The sequence below is a fragment of the Chiloscyllium plagiosum genome, chromosome 1 (assembly GCF_004010195.1).
Source record: "Chiloscyllium plagiosum isolate BGI_BamShark_2017 chromosome 1, ASM401019v2, whole genome shotgun sequence".
Lineage (NCBI taxonomy): Eukaryota > Metazoa > Chordata > Chondrichthyes > Orectolobiformes > Hemiscylliidae > Chiloscyllium > Chiloscyllium plagiosum.
This window is the reverse complement of record NC_057710.1, coordinates 132,942,420-132,963,747: the sequence shown is the minus strand read 5'-3', so window position 1 is coordinate 132,963,747 and position 21,328 is coordinate 132,942,420. Positions and strand designations below refer to the sequence as shown.

The 21,328-nt window shown below is 40.1% G+C and overlaps 1 protein-coding gene across 34 annotated transcripts in view; it reads left to right on the top strand.

Moving 5' to 3' along the window:
* ank2b (ankyrin 2b, neuronal) overlaps positions 1–21,328 on the top strand; it is an 892,118-nt gene that overhangs the window by 854,556 nt on the left and 16,234 nt on the right. For 33 of the 34 annotated variants that reach the window (XM_043697402.1, XM_043697316.1, XM_043697278.1 and 30 more), the window contains 4 exons: positions 4,589–4,735; positions 8,229–8,565; positions 10,035–10,323; positions 14,138–14,227. In XM_043697402.1, coding sequence (XP_043553337.1) covers positions 4,589–4,735; positions 8,229–8,565; positions 10,035–10,323; positions 14,138–14,227 — 863 coding nt within the window. The remainder of the gene's footprint in view (positions 1–4,588; positions 4,736–8,228; positions 8,566–10,034; positions 10,324–14,137; positions 14,228–21,328) is intronic. The other variant, XM_043697307.1, reaches the window with a different exon arrangement.

Sequence of the window (21,328 nt, the reverse complement as noted above, 5' to 3'; positions counted from 1 at the left end):
CCACCCTCCCCCTGACCTATCACCTTCATCCCCTCCCCCACTCACCTATTGTACTCTATGCTACTTTCTCCCCACCCCCACCCTCCTCTAGCTTATCTCTCCACGCTTCAGGCTCTCTGCCTTTATTCCTGATAAAAGGCTTTTGCCCATAACGTCGATTTTCCTGCTCCTTGGATGCTGCCTGTACTGCTGTGCTCTTCCAGCACCACTAATCTAGGAAGGATATTATTAAATTGGAGAAGGTTCAGAAAAGATTCACCAGGGTGTTCTCAGGAATGGAGGGTTTGAGTTATAGAAATAGGCTGGATAGTCTGGGATATTTTCATGGGAGCGTAGGAGGTTGTGGGGTTTATAAAATCTGAAGGGCATAGTTGGAGGATTTCAAAATAGTTGGAGGATTTCAAAACTAGGGGATTATTTTTAAGGTGAGAAGAGAGAGATTTAAAAAGGACATTGGGGGCAACTTTTTTTTTAACACAGAGTGATTCGTGTGTGGAATGAACTGCCACAAGAAGTAATGGATGCAGGTACAGTTACAACATTTAAAAGATTTTTGGATAAATGCATGAATAGGAAGTACTAACCTTATGTGATTCATTCACTAGGACATCCAGATCTCTCTGCATTTCAGAGATCTGCAGCCCCTAACCACTGAGACAACATGATTTTTTTTTATTCTTCATGCCAATATGAACAGTTTCCCATTTTCCCATTTGTACTCCGTTTGCCAGGTCTTGGCCACTCACTTAAGCAGCATACAAAGGAACATAGCTAGATTATGTCCTGTACATAACTCCCCTCCTTAACTATGTTGTGTCATCAGCAAATTTAACTATCCTACCTTTGGTCCATTCATCCAAATCATTTGTATAAATTGTGAAGAATTGAGGCCCCAGCAGAAGCCCTGTGGAACACCACTGTTGGCATCCTGCCAGACTGGAAAAAACCCAGTTATTTCTACTCTTTGGCTGGCTAACAGGAAGCAATCTTCTACCCATGGCAACGTGTACTGCTTACACTCGAGTTTTTAGTTTCTGCAGTAATTTTCTGGAAATCTAAGTGCAATACATCCACTGGTTCTCCTTTACATACAGCACAAATTACTTCCTCAAAGAACTCCAAAAATGTAGTTAAACATGATTCCCTTTGAGAAAACAATGGTGGCTCTGTTTGACTACTTTGAAATAATCCAAGTGCCCTGTTGAAGCATAAATTATAGCTGCTAACACTTTCTCTATGACAAAGGAGTACATGGTGACCGTAGGCTTGCTAGACTTGCAGTTTGGTGTCCTCTGTCATTTTATAATCTTATTCAGCTTGGCCATAATAGTTGTAGCTTTTAGGCTGGATCAAGAGTGTTGTGCTGGAAAACCACAGCAGCTCAGGCTGCATCAGGATTCCTGATGAAGGGCTTATGCCTGAAACATTGATTCTCCTGCTCCTCGGATGCTGCCTGACCAGCTGTGCTTTTCCAGCACCATACTCTTGACTCTGAGTTCCAACATCTGCAGTCCTCACTTTCTCCTTTTAGGCTGTATGTTGATTTCAGCATCACATAATAGATTGCTAATGATAATGGAGCCTGGATATGTGGAGCTATCAACAACCTGCAGCATCACATTATCACTGTTGGTAGATAGTGGTATGGCAGCATCCTCATCTGTGGCATTTGGCTTTCTGATGCAGCTACTCAAACTGAGCTCTTTAATGGTATGAGACAGTCTGTCTATTCGCCACTAAAAGTGTTCCTTGGTTTGGAATGCTAGTGTGGCATCATCAGCATGCAGTAAATCTCAGACAATGATTTGATGCACCTTTTGTTTTGAGTCACAGATGAGAAAAGCTGAACAACCTTCTATCAGTTTGGATAGATAAACAGATGCCCTCTGTAGGTGATCTGAATGTACATCATCACCAAGGAGAAAAATATATCCACAAGCATGGTTGCCAGAACACATCTCAGTTTGACCCCCAATGCAAATATATTACTATCTCTTTGTAGTTGACCTTTTACCCTATTAATTGCCTTAAAAATAAAAATCTAATTGTGCAGCTTCTCCTTTCATTATTTGTTTTAAGCATCGGATCTGCTGAAAATGGTTGCCTCTGTCAATGTCAGCATGATCTCTTGCAGTGTTGGGGAAGCTTTGTGGTTCTTTCTTGCTTAATTAAGATTTGGGGGGGATCTTATCTCAAATTCATATCCATCTGCTTTGTTTGTCTCTCGCACTGTTGGAATTTGCCCAGCCCATAAGATCTGAACCTGTGTTGATCATATTCTTATCATCCAGCTCTTGGATCTCTCTTTCAAACTTTCCTATTATGCACTGGTACCTGGTGAGAGATGGGTCATTGGTTTCTTCTCTCAATCAATGATGTGATACTCAAAATCTTTAAAACATCCAACTATCTCATTGTGGTGCATAAATTTAGGTTAGATCTTTCCTGTTTCAACTTGGAGGGTTCTTTTTAATGTGTGCACTACCTTTAACCCTTAATGATGCCTCCAGAATCTCATGGTTCACTGAGAGCAACTGTAGCTCTTCATAACTCTTCAGCCCCAGGTCATCATGCTAATTTATTTCAGTGATATAGAACATGAACTCATATCTTTTCATGTTGGTCTCTCTATTGAATCTCAATACCCTTGTTTGCCATTAGCATGATGTTGTTCAATTTCAGGTCATTATTCTTTGGGTATCCATTTTCTTTCTTATTTTCAGACAAGATCTTCTGGTATAGTCTGATGGCATACTGATTCTCTGAGTTCCACTTTCAGTCCTCACCTTCAGGCAAATGGCTGTGGGTTTGTTTCTCACCCCTTTCCTGGTTTAAGTGGTTGTGTGAATTTCTTTTCTCTGGTAACTGCCACACCCAGACATTTGTATGTTGTATGTTTCCTGTGTCCCTGAAGAAGGGCTCATGCCCGAAATGTCGATTCTCCTGCTCCTTGGATGCTGCCTGACCTGTTGCACTTTTCCAGCAACACATTTTCAGCGTCATCTACAGTACTTGCATATCTTTCTCTCTTTCCACTGTGCGTTCTTTTGTTGCTATTTCACTGCATCCACTGTATTGCCTTTCTCTTTACTTAATTGCAAGCTCGCTATTTGAGTAGCCAGTGTGTTCATTTCTCTGTTTGTGGCTTCATGATATTTGTGAGCTTGTCTTTACCAATGACTGCTTTTATGCATCAGGGTTTGCTGGGCTCCGAAGTGAGCTGATCTACTATCCTTTTATCTTTTATGTCAGGTCAGGGATTGGCCATGCTAAATTGTCGAGACTGTTAGGTGCATTAGTCAGAGAGAATTGGGTCTTGGTGGGTTACTCTTTGGAGGGTCGGTGTGGACTTGTTGATCCAAATGGCCTGTATGCGCACTATAGGGCATCTAATATAGTCTGTTTCTTTGGACTAGCACTTGCTGGCTATGTTCATAGTCTCATTAATCAATTATCAACAAGCTCATCTGATTCCTGCTTCAGGCTTTCAAATTCATATTAATGGATCCAGTGGTTGAATTTGACTGAATGTGTATGCTAACTTTTTCCAATTTTGGCTAGGTTTTGCTGCCATCCTGTCTCATCTCCCAGCTACTTCATGGATCTAACCCTTTGCCTCCTGGCCTTAAAAATATGTAACTGAAGCTTTTAGAAAACGTCACAACACTTTTGTCTACTCCTCAATGGCACCATTGGCCTCCCAAATCATTCTGAGCTGGAGTTTTGAGTTCGTTGCTGAGGAGGAAGCCATTTTGTTTATGCATGCATCACTCAGTTATTTTTCTCCTACTCTGGCACTAATTTGGTTTGACTTTTCTCAATCTAAATCAGCATTTTATCTTTTTTATGATTCTTGGGTTTTTATTCACAGACATATGTTCCCATTATGTAAGTCTTGTGGTTCTTTATGGTTTCTAAATAATCACACTTTTAGACACAAATGCTGGAGTTTCATCACATCATACAATGTGCTGCAGACCACTTAGTGCAGTCATTAGTGATAGCACTCTGCATGTTTATGTTTACATATGTATGAATGTACAGTTCCTAAGTCATATTGGAATAATAGAACAATTGAAGACCCACTGCTCTATTTTCATACACTCTCTTTGCCCCGCTATTTCATTTCTCAGTTCTTCCCCATGCATTTGTATTCAGCCAAGGTTATCAGATTAATTATACAGGCTTTTTATTACAGGTATCAAGTTTTGCCTACTAGATAAGTCTGCTATTTCTTCGCAGACATTGTTCAATATTTATAAAAGCTCGTTTGTCTGTTTGTCTAAACCCTGAGACATGGGCAGTATTTTGTTCAGATGTTTAATTAATGTTTCCTTTTCTCTCTTCCTAATTTTGTCCTAGTAGATTGGTTGAGAATATAAATGTGCTTCCAGAGAGAGTGGAATTTTAAACTAAAACAATTTTATGCTGGTGAGAGCCTTGACACTTATTAAGTTCGAACTTTAGACTGGAAAAAAAGAACACATTATCTTATTTTGTGCATTTTATTTCAGCTCTTTGACAGGTGTAAAATGGTAATTTATTAAGTATATAACCTATCAACATTTTTGTTCCTTTTTATTTAAAGATGAAAAACTAATGGAGACATTGACCAAAATTAATCGGATGGATATTATCAGTTTATTGGAAACTACACAGATTTCACCCAGCAGAGAGCATGTTTCCCGCACTTATGCAGAGATTGAACAAACAATAGCACTGGATCACAGTGAAGGTAAGTGCAATTCCTAAAATTTAAGAGAACTAGCATGTAACACTCTGTAAAAATCTGTATAAAAATCAACTCAGGAAGATTTATAGCATCAATGGAAAACTAATGATGGATAAATAATCTATTGGACACCAAATTTTCCTATTCGTTGACTTCTTTCAGTGAATAGTAGGCAGAACAGTTGACCAACCTGCAACCAATAGTTTTCTCTCAGTGCCAAAAATGCAAGTCAATCCTAATTTGAATTTAGAAAGGAACATTTGGAAGTGGAAATAGATTTTCATTCAGTACAACTGCACAACTAGGTCAGAAACCCTGCCATACATGCTAAGTTACACTCGCCAATGATGACAGGATAAAGAAAGATCAATTTGTTTCAATATTGGCATTCAGCACATACAATGACTGGGCACCTCTGTTGCAGACCTTGAGGGTTGTTGAGGTGTTCTTCAGACATGGCAAGTGGTTGCACTCATTGCCTTCTTTGGTAAGAGTGCCAAGGTAGTTTTTTTGTTTGCTTTTGTGTGTCTATGGTACTGACCTTGTTTGGGGCACTACAGCGAACAAGACCCAGCAAAAAACCTAAGGGAGGGCTGTGGCTCAGTGCACCTTGTGACCCTTTCGCAGTCCACCCCAGAGTTCTAGCAGGGTTTCACCAATAAAATTATGGATTTTCAGCCATTTGCTTTTAGAGTTTGTGTTTTAGTGAACACAATTATCTTTCCTTTAAAGAAACATAATGGATTGCATTTGAAGTTGGGCGAGGCTGTCTTTGCTTGTCTGGCTGTTTCTGCAGCAAATAAAACGGTTGATGGCCCTTTAATTGGCTTGAGACAAGCACTCCACCCCTCAGCAGGAGGTAGATGGGGGTGTGGTCTGCCTGACAGTGCTCCTGACCAATTAATGAGCTGAGAGTTTTCAAATTTCAGTCGTGCCTTTGGGAGTACTGACCACTGCGTGGTCTGCAGCAAGGCAATGAGGAAGATGCTCAGTGTTAGAACTGGAATGTAATTTGAGCCTGAGGGTTCATCAGAGCCAAGCTGACAGGCCCTGGTGAGATGGTTGGGGGCACAGTTACAAAGGGAGAAAGCAGGGTGTTCACATTCCTGTTGGTGGGGTGGTTTGTCCATCAAGAAGTATCCTTACAACCCACCACCAGCTGGCACCAAGACTCATAGGGATGTACTTGGTGGGCTGGTCACCACTGTGGACAAAATCCTATTAATTGGCAATTTCTGAGCTTCAGTAAGTCCTAGAGTGATTGGGATGCCCAGTGCAGCATGGGCATGTTGGGACTCAAAGACTTTGGGAATGTATTGCTGGTATGGAACTCTATTTACTTTGTGACATAGGAATTGTGGGTTGAACTTTAAGGCCGTCTGTGGGCATGCTTTTGGCAGGGGACCACATAAAATATAATGGATGGGTCAGCAACTATTTGGGGACTCCCTTCCCAACGCCAATTGTGACCCAGTCCTCATAGTATGTGGAGTGGCTAAGTTGCTCACTAGCCTACTCTTCAATTTATTGATGTCCTTAAGTGGATAATTAATGATCAAGTAAATACCTCAATCCATATCTCTTGCCATTACCTTATCTAATAATAGATTGCGCAATGAAAAGCAGGGGAGAGTGGCATTGGATTAGATTACTTAGTGTGGAAACAGGCCCTTTGGCCCAACAAGTCCACACCGACCCGCCAAAGCGCAACCCACCCAGACCCATTCCCCTACATTTACCCCTGCACCTAACACTACAGGCAATTTAGCATGGCCAATTCACCTAGCCTGCACATTTTTGGACTGTGGGAGGAAACCGGAGCACCCGGAGGAAACCCACACAGACACGGGGAGAATGTGCAAACTCTACACAGTCAGTTGCCTGAGGTGGGAATTGAACCCAGGTCTCTGGCGCTATGAGACAACAGTGCTAACCACTGTGCCACCGTGCCACGCATGATATTTTTTTTTTCAAAAACATGGTTGAAAAAGCTGGTAAAGAGAGTATATTCTTTGTGGGCCTTTCAGTGCATGCCCAGTGTAAAACCACCTCCCTTTAATCATTCCCCATCTCATTGCGCCTCTACACATGCTCTCCAAAATCTACATGCCCCACCACTCTCGAGGTTACCCGATTCTTCACCAACTATTTCCCCAGGACAGGATTGACTGGTACGAGAAGTCATAGTTTGAAGATGTTAGGAGGAAGGTGTAAAGGAGAAGTCAGAGGTCGGTTCTTTATGCAGAGAGTTGTGAATGCATGGAATGCATTGCCAGCTGTGGTGGTGAAAGCAGTTACTGGGGCCATTTAAGCAACTGCTGGACATGCACATGGATAGCAGTGAGCTGAGGGGTGCGTAGGTTAAGTTACTATATTTTACATTAGGATTAAATCTCGGCACAACATTATGGGCCAAAGGGCCTGTTCCATGCTGTACTTTTCTATGAGTAAATAATTTGGGATTTACTTGGATGCAGTAACTGTCAATCTTTGCAAGACTGCTTGTACATACTGTAGGATCATCTCCTGAGATTTGGTTCTGCAGAGATTGCAGAAGCAGCTGGCCATTCAGTTCCCAAGAGTACAACTCCATTCCGCTTACAGCCCAATGTCCCATACAATGCTTGTTAAAGCCACCCACAACTCCATGTTGCTGTAGCACGTCCACAAAAACTAGTTTTACATTAGGAGGCAATTTAAAAAATCAACTTTTTAAAAATTCTTTTTTTCATCAGTCCTTCTGCTGGGAGAGAGGTTGGCATCTGGATGTTGGTCTAGACTCATAGTTCAGAGTTCCAGGCTTATTGCTTTGGGTAGCTAATTGGATTTAAATTCAGTTAATAAAAACCTAGAATATAAAGTTCATCATGGTAATAGTGACCATGAAACTATTCTCGATCATCATGAAAACCCATCTCGACATCCTTACTGCATCACTCTAGATCCACTGTCATGTGGTTAAATCTTAAATGTTCTCTGAAATGGCACTGTAAACCTTTCAGTTCATGGGCAGTTGGGAGTGGGCAGTAAATTTTAGCCTTGACAGTGATGTTCACATCCAGTGGGAAAGCAAATAATAGTAAACAAGGGAAACAAACCTGATTCTCACTATTGCACCTCATATTTATGTGCATCCACGCATGCTGTCCAAAATCTACATGCCCTACCACTCTCTAGGTTACCCGATTCTTCCCCAACAAAAATGGTGACTATTTAAAGGCCACTCCTAAATCAGTACTCCGAGCTTGTCTTTCAGGTGCAGTCTAGTGAGTCCGTGCTATGCCGAATGCTTTCTCATGTCATACCTATCGCTTGTTCATTTTTAGAATTGATAAATAGCGGGGATAAAATATTCGTTAGTGTTTTAGATGCATATCTATTGAATACATAGTCACGAAAGGCAACTAGAGTAAATATTCAGACCTGTAAACACATTGCTTTCTTAGAATTGCTAATAATAGCAACTAACAGTAAGCACTGCTTTTTATACTTGCAGGTTTCTCTGCACTTTCAGATGACCTGTACAGTCCAAAGACCATGAGATTTGGACAACCAGCTTCTAGAGAGCTATACAGTGATCTAGCCCAAGCAGTTCGTGAACACCATGGTGAATGCTTTCAAACACAACCACCTCTTGTCTCAGAGGAAGACAGTTCCATCAGTTGCTGTAAACCTCAGGAAGAAAGCCCCAAAGCCACAGCAAAGTCGCAAGATCAGTCAAAAGAGTCAGTGGATGAACAGTTCATGTCAAAGCCCTTGATACAAGCTGAAAAAGGAAAAGATGATGAAGCAAAGGAGAAATCACTTTCTGACACTCAAAGGGAAGGATCCATGTAAGGTTTCATCTACTTCAAGTTCAAAAGTTTTATATGCTCCAGCTAATTGTTAAATTAGTTTTAACTTTGTATTTTCTCTTTTTATCTCGATTATACATCGGATGCTTACATAAGTGCTGCTTTACCACTAAACAGGATAGCTGAGAATACAGTGAAGGATTTCATAGAAACTTGGTTCAATATTCATACAGGAATATCATTGATCATAATTTCTATCTTTTAGTAGCTGAGTTTAGATTCCTGGTGTTTACCAATATGAAACTTCTCACATTACAGAGAAAGTAAACTGTTTAACTCCCATCTCTCAGTGACCCTATAATGTCCTCCTGTTCAGCACAAAGCTAAAGATGGCTACAGTTGATGGTCCAATATATTTCAATTATGATCCAATATTGTAAGAACTGGACTTACAATTTTGATATTTATTACATGAAGGCAGCCATTTTGGTAAGAATAGTTGTTCACCTTGTTAGGTTTCTTCTGGGATTTGATTTTCACTATCCAAATTTTTCCAAAAAAAAGTGCAAGACTTTATTTCTACATTAATATTACATGCTTCTTTGTGGCAGTGTCAGGGCTGCTTCAGTAGTTGGCCTGAAGCCAGTTTGAGCTTAAAACATTTCCTTGCCAGTTTGATTCACAATATAGAGCTTACAAATCTGGTTTACAAGAAGTTCTATTAATTAACAAATTAGGACACTATATAGATGTCAACTGTGTAATAGAAACTAAACACAATTCTCAACCAAAGTGATTATTATTTGTTATTATTATTGTAGTTAGGTCTTTCCATCAATTTCCTTTTTGACAATCCATAAAGTAAAACACAAATTACCACAAGGAGAAGTCGGTGATACAAAAATGTGTTCTACAGAGTTCAAAGGTGGATTTGGAACAAATTCCTAAAACCAAATGTTAACCTGAAGTGGAGTCTGCAGCAGATAGGAAGTGCCCAGGATGGCACCACAATTGTACCCTCACTTAAATGTCCTAACACTTGATTCACACTTGAGGTTCGCTGGAAATGTGGAGACTAGGAACAGGAAATCACGAGGCTACAAATTATTATCAGGGAAACAATCCCTGATTTCATCCAAAGAAGCTTCCTGTTGATGCTTCCCCAAATGTTTCTCTTAGCTATTATTGCTGGAGTTTGACCAGAATCAGCCAGATTATATGGAAAATTGTTGGTATATGAGTGATTTGCATTTGATTATATTTGTGTTTTTACTGATGGTCAGTTTGGAACCCATCTCAAGTATGCAATAATGGGTCATTTTCAAAGTTTGAATTAATCTGTAAATTGCCCAGTTGAATATTAAAACATCAATTAGTGCAGCTTTATGGTTTTTACTGCTATTGGTCAAACTTAGTGGAAAGTCAACTTAATGAGGGAAACTTTGGCTGTCATTTATAACAGCCAAATGGTTGAAATACTTACATGTCATGAATTTTTTTCTGTACAGACTGGGGAAACAAGAGTCTGCAGAATCTGATGGGGAACTAACTAACTTGCAAAAAGGAAAAGGTGAGGAACTGGAACATGATGTCCAGGGGAAAGGGGCAATTGAACAGCCTGAAGAAATGGTAACGCTGAGGATAGAGGAAGAAAGTCCCATTGTTCAGGAACCTGATGAAGTTCAAATTTATGAGGGTTTGCATGCTTCCCAAACAACTGGCCCCACTATTGTGGAAACAACTGAGGAGCCGCCAGAAAAAATGAAAAAGGCCTTTGGGGAGAAAACACTTGAAAAGGTAAGATTGTCACAGCAATATTGAACATTCCTTTTCATGAAAATAATCATGATGTAAGAGAAACTAAGGGTAGGACCTTATAGGGGCCTAATTGACATAGTTTGTGGTGAGATTTTAGCAGAAATGTGCAAGATGTGTTGTGAGTCCTATATTGACATTGGAAGCAACTTACTGCATCTTAAATAACCTGCCAAATGGTGTGGGAAGTTTCTCACTAGGGAGCAGTGCAATGCTAATTCATATTTTTAAATGCCTTATTAATGCAGCAACTCATCTCATTAATATTCAGCTTCCCATCCTGCCAAATAAGCAAGACATCAAGAGATATGAAAGTTAGAATATATTCCTGGTGACTTCAGCTTGCCACCTGCTCCAGAACCTCCTTGTTGAATGCTGGGCACTAATTTGTTGGGGCACATTCTGTGGACACCAGCCACAAGCAATATTGGCACCTGATATGTGCCTATAAGAACACTTGTGGGCATGTGTCCCATTCATTTACAGTACTCTTCTTTACAGCACTTCAATCTCGCACGTTGGGTTGCTCTAGCAATTATCACTGTATAGCTAGGCCAAGGATTCAGTGCATTCAGGAATATGCACTCAGCTCATGGACTGGACCAAGCTATATTTCTGGCCTGTCAAAGTGCTCACTAACTCTGAACCTACTTGGATGCTCACAGCCTTGCCTTTCTTTTTGGCATTTGTTCCCTCAACTGGAGGTACCAGGCTATCAGTACTGTTGCATTTCCTTTATTTTCAGTGCAGTAAAAAGTCACAAAACCAGGAAGCTTGTCATGGTTGTCATAAGGCTTCAGTCAAGTCACTTGGGGAGGTATCACAAGAGAATTAATCCAGAGACTCTGCTAATGTTCTGTGGATTTGAATCCCACCAGGCAGAGGGTGAAATTGAATTCAATAAAAAATCTGAAACTAACAGTCTAATAATGACCATGAATCCAATGTTGATTATTGAAATAAACCATTCTGATTTACTAATGTCCTTTAGGGAAGGAAACTTCCATCTTACCTGGTCTGGCCTACATGGAAGTCTAGACCCACAGCAATGTGGTTGACTTTAAACAGCCCTCTGAACACTTAGGGATGGACAATAAATTGCTGGTCTGGCCAATGATGCCCTCATTCTGTAAATAAATAAATAAATCAAATGGGAGTTGCTTTCAGGCAAGGTATCCGGGCACAGTAAGTCAAGGGATTGGACCTGGCCAGTCAGCTGTTTGGGGCAGTGAGAATCAGGATGCTCCTCCCATAAGATGAAGCAGTCACATGTTGGGCAGTCCACCCTTCATCTTGACTCTTTGTGCCCTACAAAGGGCTGTTTTCCTTCTAGAATGAGACAATGGCTGGTATTAAGGGAGATGAAAGTGGGTGACACAATTATCACTGTGATGCAGTTGGGGAGGTGCCCCAAGCAAATGATCATGCAGAGCAGAGGCCAGACAGGGTTAATTGTGTCAGGATTGGTGTGGGTATTGAGTGAGGTAAATGTTTGGGGTAATAGTGAGTGTGGCAGAGCATGAGCCTCAGTAAAAGATGGTGTGAGGCAATGGAGAGATGATGCTGGTGGAGTGGGGAAGGAAATAGCCATTTTTCCCCACATAGCTTTCTGGAACTATGTACAGGAAAGCCTGCACTGACATGGATGGAAAGCTTGGACCAGGCTGGCTTGGTCTGGTGTTGTGGCCTCCTCCCTTGCCCTGGGGGAGAAAGACACCCTGTCCTGCTGGACTTCCAGAACTCTGTCGCAAAGCAAGCACCAAATTTGCCCTGTCTGCCATGTCTAGGGCAAACGTCAGGAACTGTACAGGGCAGCTCTAGACAGGCAGCGCATCCCAGGTGCACAGCAGCCTCTTAAAGATGGCAATAGTACCAGGGATGTGATCAGTTAGGTGAAATCCTGGTACTGTTCCAGGAATAGTAAGATGTGGCCAGAATCAGATGAGAGGGATGCCACAGGTCAGGTCATTTGGTAAGATTCAGTGAGAAAATACAGCAGGCCTCATGACAAAAAAAACATTCAAAAAAACTCAACTGCCACGTAGCCAAGTAAATGTAAGATTCAGCCTGATGATTTTATATGGGCACTTGTTTTGTTTGGATTCCAGAAGACCGGTGTCTATTGCTTGGATTTCTGCTTTTACATAACTAAATTTCACTCTCTTTTCTCAGGGTCATAGATCCATAAAAATATAAGGTTGACAAATTACAAACACAAGGTATCAGCTATGACTACCCAGAATCTGAACTGAACAACTAATAGTATGAAGGTATCTAATATTAGAAGATTAGCAATATCAATGAGCAGTGTTATCACTGTTCCCAATTGATTTTTCATTTACCAGCTAATTTAGTAATTATTGCTACATGAGCATTCTGATTTTCACCCTCCGGTGCAGATATTCCAATATTTTCTTGGGAATTCTTCTTTCTACTACTCACACAAAAAAACTTGTCCTCATCCAAAGTACTGAATCCTAACAAGCAAAAGTTCCTTTCACCCATTGTCCTTATGCTTAATGACTCACTTCACTCCCAAAGCTGGAACACTTCCATATTTAAATGGAGGTGACATCTTGTGACATCTCTCTGAATCCATTGATTTTTTTTTCTCTCTAAATACAGCCATTTTTCCATTTCCTTGTTTCCTTCCAGTTTTTAGGAATTCCATCCCTGACACTTTTTATCTCTCCATTTCTCTATATAAATCTATGACACTCTTTGAATCATGTCATCTCCATCAAGTTTTTTAATGTCTTTGGTTCACACTCAATTTTTGTCCGATTATGCTTCTTTGGAGAACTTTGGGGAAAGTTTTTATATGATCATTAATTTTTTTTTGCTGGTCAGAAGATAATGATAATGTTATTAACATTATCAGAATAAGTTCAGACAAGGTTTTAACAATATCTGCATTTATTCCAAAATGCTTTTCTCAATAGCAGCATACCAGTCTATAATATAAGAATTAGCGATCATACTTACCTTTTGTTGAGGTCACATCCACCCTTTCTAAGGAGAATAATGCATGTACTCTTTTACAATATAAAATTATTTTTGCCATAAATTGGTTTTATTTTAAAATAAATTGTTTTTATGTTAGCTAGAAACTTAAATGTGCCTGTTCAGTCTGAAATTTATCTCAAAGTTACTGAAAATAATTTGGATGTGCACAGCAATTTTGGTGGCCACATGTATCGTGCCACTGATTCATATTTCAGCTGTGTCATTGGAAAGAAAAATCAGATATTTTCCATCTTTTCATATAGATGAAAGGAGTATCAATGGGAATGTCATTCCAGTCCATTCTTTGTATCTCAGACTGTTTAGAATAGTATTGTGAAAGCCTTGAAACTAGCTATTAGCAGACCTTTGTCGTGAAGAAGATCTGTAAAGGAAGGAAATCTTTAAAAATTTTAAACATGAACATAAAGATTAGCCGTAAAGTACTTCACAGTTGTTTTAAAAGGTTCATATTTTATTCCATAAATTTTAATAACTTTTTTAACACCATAATGCTGTTAAGATTCAATTAGCCTTTGGAGAAAACCTTTCATATCTCAATACTTTTTAGTGTCAGTAATGTAATTTAGTTTGATTAATGTCAGATGAGGGAACACAAATATATTGCAACCAGGAATCCATTACTCATTGGTTACATGAAATAATTCCTTCAGAAAAACTAGAAGAATATGTCAAAGAGCAAGTTAAATAGAACAAGCCTTTCAGGTATATAATAACATGAGACTTCAGTGTGTCAGCTTTGCAACCCTATCTACTTGACTGCCTTCACTAGGAAATAGCAGAAGAATTGGGGGCTCTGGAAAGCAGTTCTGATGAGGAGACAGTAACCACCAGGGTCATCCGCCGGCGGGTGATCATTCAGGTACCAACTGGAATGTTAGTCTTTGATCAAGCGTAGAATGTGCTAGTTTTGAATTTAATTCAATCTATTTTTCTGCACGGAATTAGAAGTAGTAATTTTCTCCACTGATGCATGCTAGGGTTTGTGGCATGGTGTGAGTGGTGTGGTTCGTAGCATTTAATGAACTTTTGTATGAAGGTCACCTGTTTTAAGATATAGAAAATAACTTCTTGCCTATTTATTTATTTACACTATCGTTTTAAATGATGTGGCTTTTGATGTTTTCTGCTACTGATCATTCTTATTTTCATTTGAAATTTTCTGTTTTGGAGATTACATAATTTACATCTATGCATGAAGTTATGATTGACTGACCCCAGTTAATTTTGCAAATATAACCCATCAGGAGCAGGAAAGAACACTTGTACTTTCAGGTATTGGTATTGAATCTCTAAATATTGATCAACAATTTTTTTGCTCTTCATATAAACAGAACTTAGAAATACTGTACTTAATTAGTCATGGTTCATCCTTATCATGTGATAATTCATCCTGTTATTATTTCTGTTGCATATTGGGGGGTGAGGTGTTGGGGTGAGGTAAATAATGAGATTGAATAATTGAGAAATGGGAGGTGATAGGTTTGGAGAACAGGGTAATGTTGGAAGATCCTTACTCACTTATCAGTTTCACTTATGTTGACTTTGTACCAATTTTTAGAAAATTTACATTTTCACTTTGTTTAAATTGTAAATGTTTTTTTTCTGATGGAACTGCTTTTTCTTTTTGTTAATTAATTTATGGTGCAGAATATGCTGAAGTAAGGATTTTATAAACCATGTTAGCTTTATCCCTAAGCCCTTCCGCTTGTTTATTTTTTAAGCCTGAAGTTGCTGAAAGGTGTGAGCTATCAATATGATAGCAATTGCCGTTGGGCTTGTTGAAGTTTGGTGAACAATGGAATGAGCAATACCTCCTTAAATAATGAGATTGAATAATTGAGAAAGAGGGTTAAAAAGTGGGTGAAATAAATACCAAATCAGGTGGAAAGAATGAAAAAAGGAGGAAAACTTAGAATTAAGAAAAAGAGATGAAAAGTCAGATTTAAAGATAAATTGGCATTTATAAAACCTCCAACAACAATTCGTAACCTGAAGAGATTCAATTCCCTGTTAGTGGGGATCTGTCTGTCCCACAATTTGCCGGCTAATGTAAATATTGTTCACTAGTCATTTTTTTTCCTATGAAATTCTCAACCAAACAAAGAGGCAAAATGGGACTCATGAATCCATGACCTTCCTGATGTGGAGGTGCCAGTGTTGGACTGGGGTGGACAAAGTTAGAAGTCACACAAAGCCAGGTTACAGTCCAACAGGTTTATTTGGAATCACGAGCTTTTGGAGTGGCACTCCTCCATCAGACAGATCTTCTGACATGATCTTCCTGTAAGATCCACTCTACATTCCATTGGCCGCAGAATAACCATTTTTCAGGATTCACTGGCAAAAGTAATGTAAACTTGCTGCTTTTACTAAGAAAATAAAGATATGAGTGTGTAAAGTACAGATCATCATTTAATATCCACAACAGATTTTCGTAAAGAAAAATGACAAAGGAAAATATATTCCATCTTTCTTAATTCTGTCACCTTGCAAGCTATTGTTATTCCTTGTGCTGTGAAATATCTATTGTTTTTGTGCTTTTTTAGCATTTCAAAACGTTTCCTTGGGGATGGTGAAGTAAAAAGAATGTAGTTAAGAAGATCCCTCTCGTATTCAATTCCCATTCACTGTAAAATCAAAGCAGTCAATTTTACTTTCACTCATCTCCATCTCTGTTTCACCATGAGTGTCTTGATAGTTCCAACTGTATCTTCTTCACTTTATCAGTGACGTTATCAGGTCTTTTCTTAACAACCTCTCTAGTTCCTCCTTCCACAAACACGAAGTTGTCTAAATATGCTTGCAATATGTCACACACAAAGTTGCAAGCACTGTATAGATTGATTCTTCTAATCACATTCCACTGGCTGTCCAGCATCATATGCAAATCTATATAGTTTTGCTTTATCTGATTTATAATTGTTTTCCAGCCCAACAATCAAAATCACTTCCCACATTGATATCTTTACAGACTGCTATACTTTGTCCTTTGTCTTCTGCACCATAATGATAAAGCCTTCATATTCTTTCATTCAGGAATTCTATCATTGAGCCACTCTACTTCTCTCCATCTTTCTAAACCTTTCAAAACTTTCTTCAAAATTCTTCTCTTTTGCATCATGACCTTGGCAAATTCTCCAAACTGTTGTCTGACATCTCCGTACACTCCCACAAAGCACTTTGGTATTGTTAACTACATTAGTTATGGTTGATAGCAAGTAAATGATTGATTATTAATAGTTGTATAGGTAGGAGACAGAACTCCTAACAGTTAAGTGCAAGACTGAAGACAAGTCCTCAGTGATATTTAACCCTGTCTGTTTGCACTTGCTCAACCTTAGGTAAGTTGCAAGATGTTTCATCTTATGTATTGGATAGTGGGAGAAGTGGGCAAATCCAAGATGGGGAAAGAAGTAGATGTTTTGATAATTCAATTTTATTATGCTGTAAACTTAGCCAATGAATATTTACTAAATAAAAGCTGAAAGGACAGTAGATGCTGGTAATCAGAGAAAAAACCCCCAGAAATTGCTGGACAATCTCAGCAGGTCCAGCAGCATCTGTGGAGAGAAATCAGAGTTAATGTTTCAAGTCCAGTGACCCTTCTTCAGAACTGAATGTTTACTGTGCTCTCACAGAAAGGAAGGGCTGTTGACATTTTATTAATATTCTCAAAAAATTGTACATTTACTTAAGATAGTCTTATGGAATGACACAGAAAACGTCATGAAGAGGTTTTAATGGCAAGGATGAATTTTGTTCCAAAAACATAACATTATAAAGTTTGTAAAAATATAGATGGTGCAGTTTTGCAAGGTTACCCTCATCATTCCAACGCAATTCATACAAAATCACCTAATACAAACAAAGATTTGATTAGATTAGATTACTTACTTACAGAGTGGAAACAGGCCCTTCGGTCCAACAAGTCCACACCGACCCGCCGAAGCGCAACTCACCCAGACCCATTCCCCTACATTTACCCGTGCCCCTAACACTACGGGCAACTTAGCATGGCCAAATTCACCTAAGCTGCATATTTTTGGACTGTGGGAGGAAACCGGAGCACCCGGAGGAAACCCACACAGACACTGGGAGAATGTGCAAACTCCACACAGTCAGTCGCCTGAGGTGGAAGTTGAACCCGGGACTCTGGCGCTGTGAGGCAGCAGAGGAATTTTGGCAGTAATTTTAAATTCAGTGCAAATCAAGTTCGGCAATCCTTTGCGCGAGTTTCAGAGCTAAGCCCTGCCACACAAATAGTTGCATCACCTGACTGAATTAATCACCATGGTGAATTTCCATTTCCATTTTGGGTGGCACAGTGGTTAGCACTGCTGCCTCACAGCGCCAGAGACCCGGGTTCAATTCCCGACTCAGGCGACTGACTGTGTGGAGTTTGCACGTTCTCCCCATGTCTGCGTGGGTTTCCTCCGGTTTCCTCCCACAGTCCAAAGATGTGCAGGTCAGGTGAATTGGCCATGCTAAATTGCCCGTAGTGTTAGGTAAGAGGTAAATGTAGGGGTATGGGTGGGTTGCGCTTCGGCGGGTCAGTGTGGACTTGTTGGGCCGAAGGGCCTGTTTCCACACTGTAAAGTAATCTAACCTAATCTAATCTAATCTAATCGACACCCATTTGTCAATATTCAAGGAGACTGTAAACATAAAACGATTTTTTTAAAGTATAGGGAACAAGCATGTATCTTTCAAAAGATTTTAAGTTTTTTTAAACAAAAATATGTAATTTGTTAAGTAAAGACTATTTTACACCAGTGAAACTCGTCAATGTTTCTGCAGATATTTTAAAGACATTTTCAAATATTTAAAATTGGATTATTGACACGTTACACTTGATTTTTTTTTAAAAATCACCTTTTGTAATAAAACAATTTTCAGGTTTCATAAAGAAGCAGTTTACCACTCTTAAAATATAAGTGGACATCAATTGTGCTTTAAAATGCTCCCTGGTGGTGAACAATTTTTGGGTCAAACTTGTCAGAAACAGGAATTGGGAGGTGGGAGTAATCCCACTGTTGTCGTCATTCCTCCATCTTGAGACTCTTGGCCTGGGCAGATCTCCTGGGGCTCCAAGCCAGCCATGCCCTGGAGCTGGGGCGGTGGGCTTGTCAACATTGGAGTCAGGCCGAAATGGGAAGCTTAAATGACCTAATTCTGTTCCCAAAGCTTTGTGCCGGTGCTTCTGAGGCACTCAGTAGTTCACCTGTATAATGATGAACTTTCCGATCTCTTTACTTTCCACTTCAACCACCATGCCTCACTTCCTCATTCTACTCCTCACTCCCTTACTCGCATCCCTTCATTTGCTGAGACCCTTGCTGTCTCCCCCATTGTCCACCTTATGAACAAAACTCTCACAATTGTAGTCATTGAGAAGCCCAGAAAACACCTAAGTATATGAAGAGACTGTTGAAAATAGATTTGTGACCAATGTGAAGCACTCAGACATTTATTATGCAGTTGAATTGCAGCCTAGAACCCCATAAAGTTCTCGGAGTAAAGAAACAAATTTCAAAACTGTTATCTCAACATTTATTTCAATGCAAGGGGCCTAACAGGGAAGGCAGATGCACTTAGGGCATTGTTAGGAACACGGGACTGGGATATCATAGCAATTACGGAAACATGGCTCAGGGATGGGCAGGACTGGCAGCTTAATGTTCCAGGATACAAATGCTACAGGAAGGATAGAAAGAGAGGAGGGGGGGAGTGGTATTTTTGATAAGGGATAGCATTACAGCTGTGCTGAGGGAGGATACCCCCAGAAATACATCCAGGGAAGTTATTTGGGTTGAACTGAGAAATAAGAAAGAGATAATCACCTGATTGGGATTGTATTATAGACCCCCCAATAGTCAGAGGGAAATTGAGAAACAAACTTGTAAGGAGATCTCCGCTATCTGTAAGAATAATAGGGTAGTTATGGGAGGGAATTTTAATTTTCCAAACATCGACTGGGACTGCCATAGTGTTAAAGGTTTAGACTTCAGAAATGAGATAACAAGAATCCAGAGAAAGTATATTCCTGTTAGGGTGAAAAGGAAGGCTGGTAGATATAGGGAATGCTGGATGACTAAAGAAATTGAGGGTTTGGTTAAGAAAAAGAAGGAAGCATATGTCAGGTATAGACAGGATAGATCGAGTAAATCTTTAGAAGAGTATAAAGGCAGTAGGGAATCCTGAGGGACAGGATGTACATGTATTTGGAAAGGCAAGGACTGATTCGGGATAGTCAACATGGCGTTGTTCAAAGTTTGTGCAAAGATTTGTAGCTCGGCAGTACTTAAGAGGGAAATCAGGAGGGCAAAAAGGGGACATGAGATAGCTTTGCTGAATAGAATTAAGGAGAATCCAAAGGGTTTTTACAAATATATTAAGGACAAAAGGGTAACTAGGGAGAGAATAGGGCCCCTCAAAGATCAGCAAGGTGGCCTTTATGTGGAGCCACAGATAATGGGGCAAATACTAAATGAATATTTTGCATCAGTATTTACTGAAAAAGGATATGGAAGATATAGACTGTAGGGAAAAAGATGGTGACATCTTGCAAAATGTCCAGATTACAGAGGAGGAAGTGCTGGATGTCTTGAAACGGTTAAAGGTGGATAAATCCCAGGATCTGATCAGGTGTACCCGAGAACTCTGTGGGAAGCTGGAGAAGTATTGCTGGGCCTCTTGCTGAGATATTTGTTTCATCAATAGTCCCAGGTGAGGTGCCGGAAGACTGGAGTTTGGCAAACGTGGTGCCACTGTTTAAGAAGGGCGGTAAAGACAAGCCAGGGAACTATAGACCATTGAGCCTGACCTCGGTGGTGGGCATGATGTTGGAGGGAATCCTGAGGGACAGGATGTACATGTATTTGGAAAGGCAGGGACTGATTCGGGATAGTCAACATGGCTTTGTTCAAAGTTTGTGCAAAGATTTGTAGCTCGGGTGCTCGTTGTTGTGGTTCTGTTCGCCGAGCTGGAAGTTTTTGTTGCTTCATGGCTTTGTGCATGGGAAATCATGTCTCACCAACTTGGTTGAGTTTTTTGAAGAAGTAACAAAGAAGATTGATGAGGGCAGAGCAGTAGATGTGATCTATATGGACTTCAGTAAGGTTTTCGACAAGGTTCCCCATGGGAGACTGATTAGCAAGGTTAGATCTCATGGAATACAGGGAGAACTAGCCATTTGGATACAGAACTGGCTCAAAGGTAGAAGATAAAGGGTGGTGGTGGAAGGTTGTTTTTCAGACAGGAGGCCTGTGACCAGTGGGGTGCTACAAGGATCGGTGCTGGGTCCTCTACTTTTTGTCATTTACATAAATGATTTGGATGCGAGCATAAGAGGTACAGTTAGTACATTTGCAGAATTGGAGGTGTAGTGGACAGCGAAGAGGGTTACCTCAGATTACAACAGAATCTGGACCAGATGGGCCAATGGGCCAAGAAGTGGCAGATGGAGTTTAATTCAGATAAATGCGAGGTGCTGCATTTTTGGAAAGCAAATCTTAACAGGACTTATACACTTAATGGTTCAGGTCCTAGGGAGTGTTGCTGAACAAAGAGACCTTGGAGTGCAGGTTCATAGCTCCTTGAAAGTGGAGTCGCAAGTAGATAGGATGGTGAAGTAGGCGTTTGGTATGCTTTCCTTTATTGGTCAGAGTATTGAGTACAGGAGTTGGGAGGTCATGTTGCGGCTGTACAGGACATTGGTCAGGCCACTGTTGGAATATTGCGTGCAATTGGGCATGGATAGGATAAATAGACAAAGTCTTTTCTCTGGGGTCAGGGAGTCCAGAACTAGAGGACATAGGTTTAAGTTGAGAGGGGAAAGATATAAAAGAGACCTATGGGGCAATTTTTTCATGCAGAGGGTAGTATGTGTATGGAATGAGCTTCCAGAGGATGTGGTGGAGATTGGTACAATTGCAACATTTAAGAGGCATTTGGATGGGTA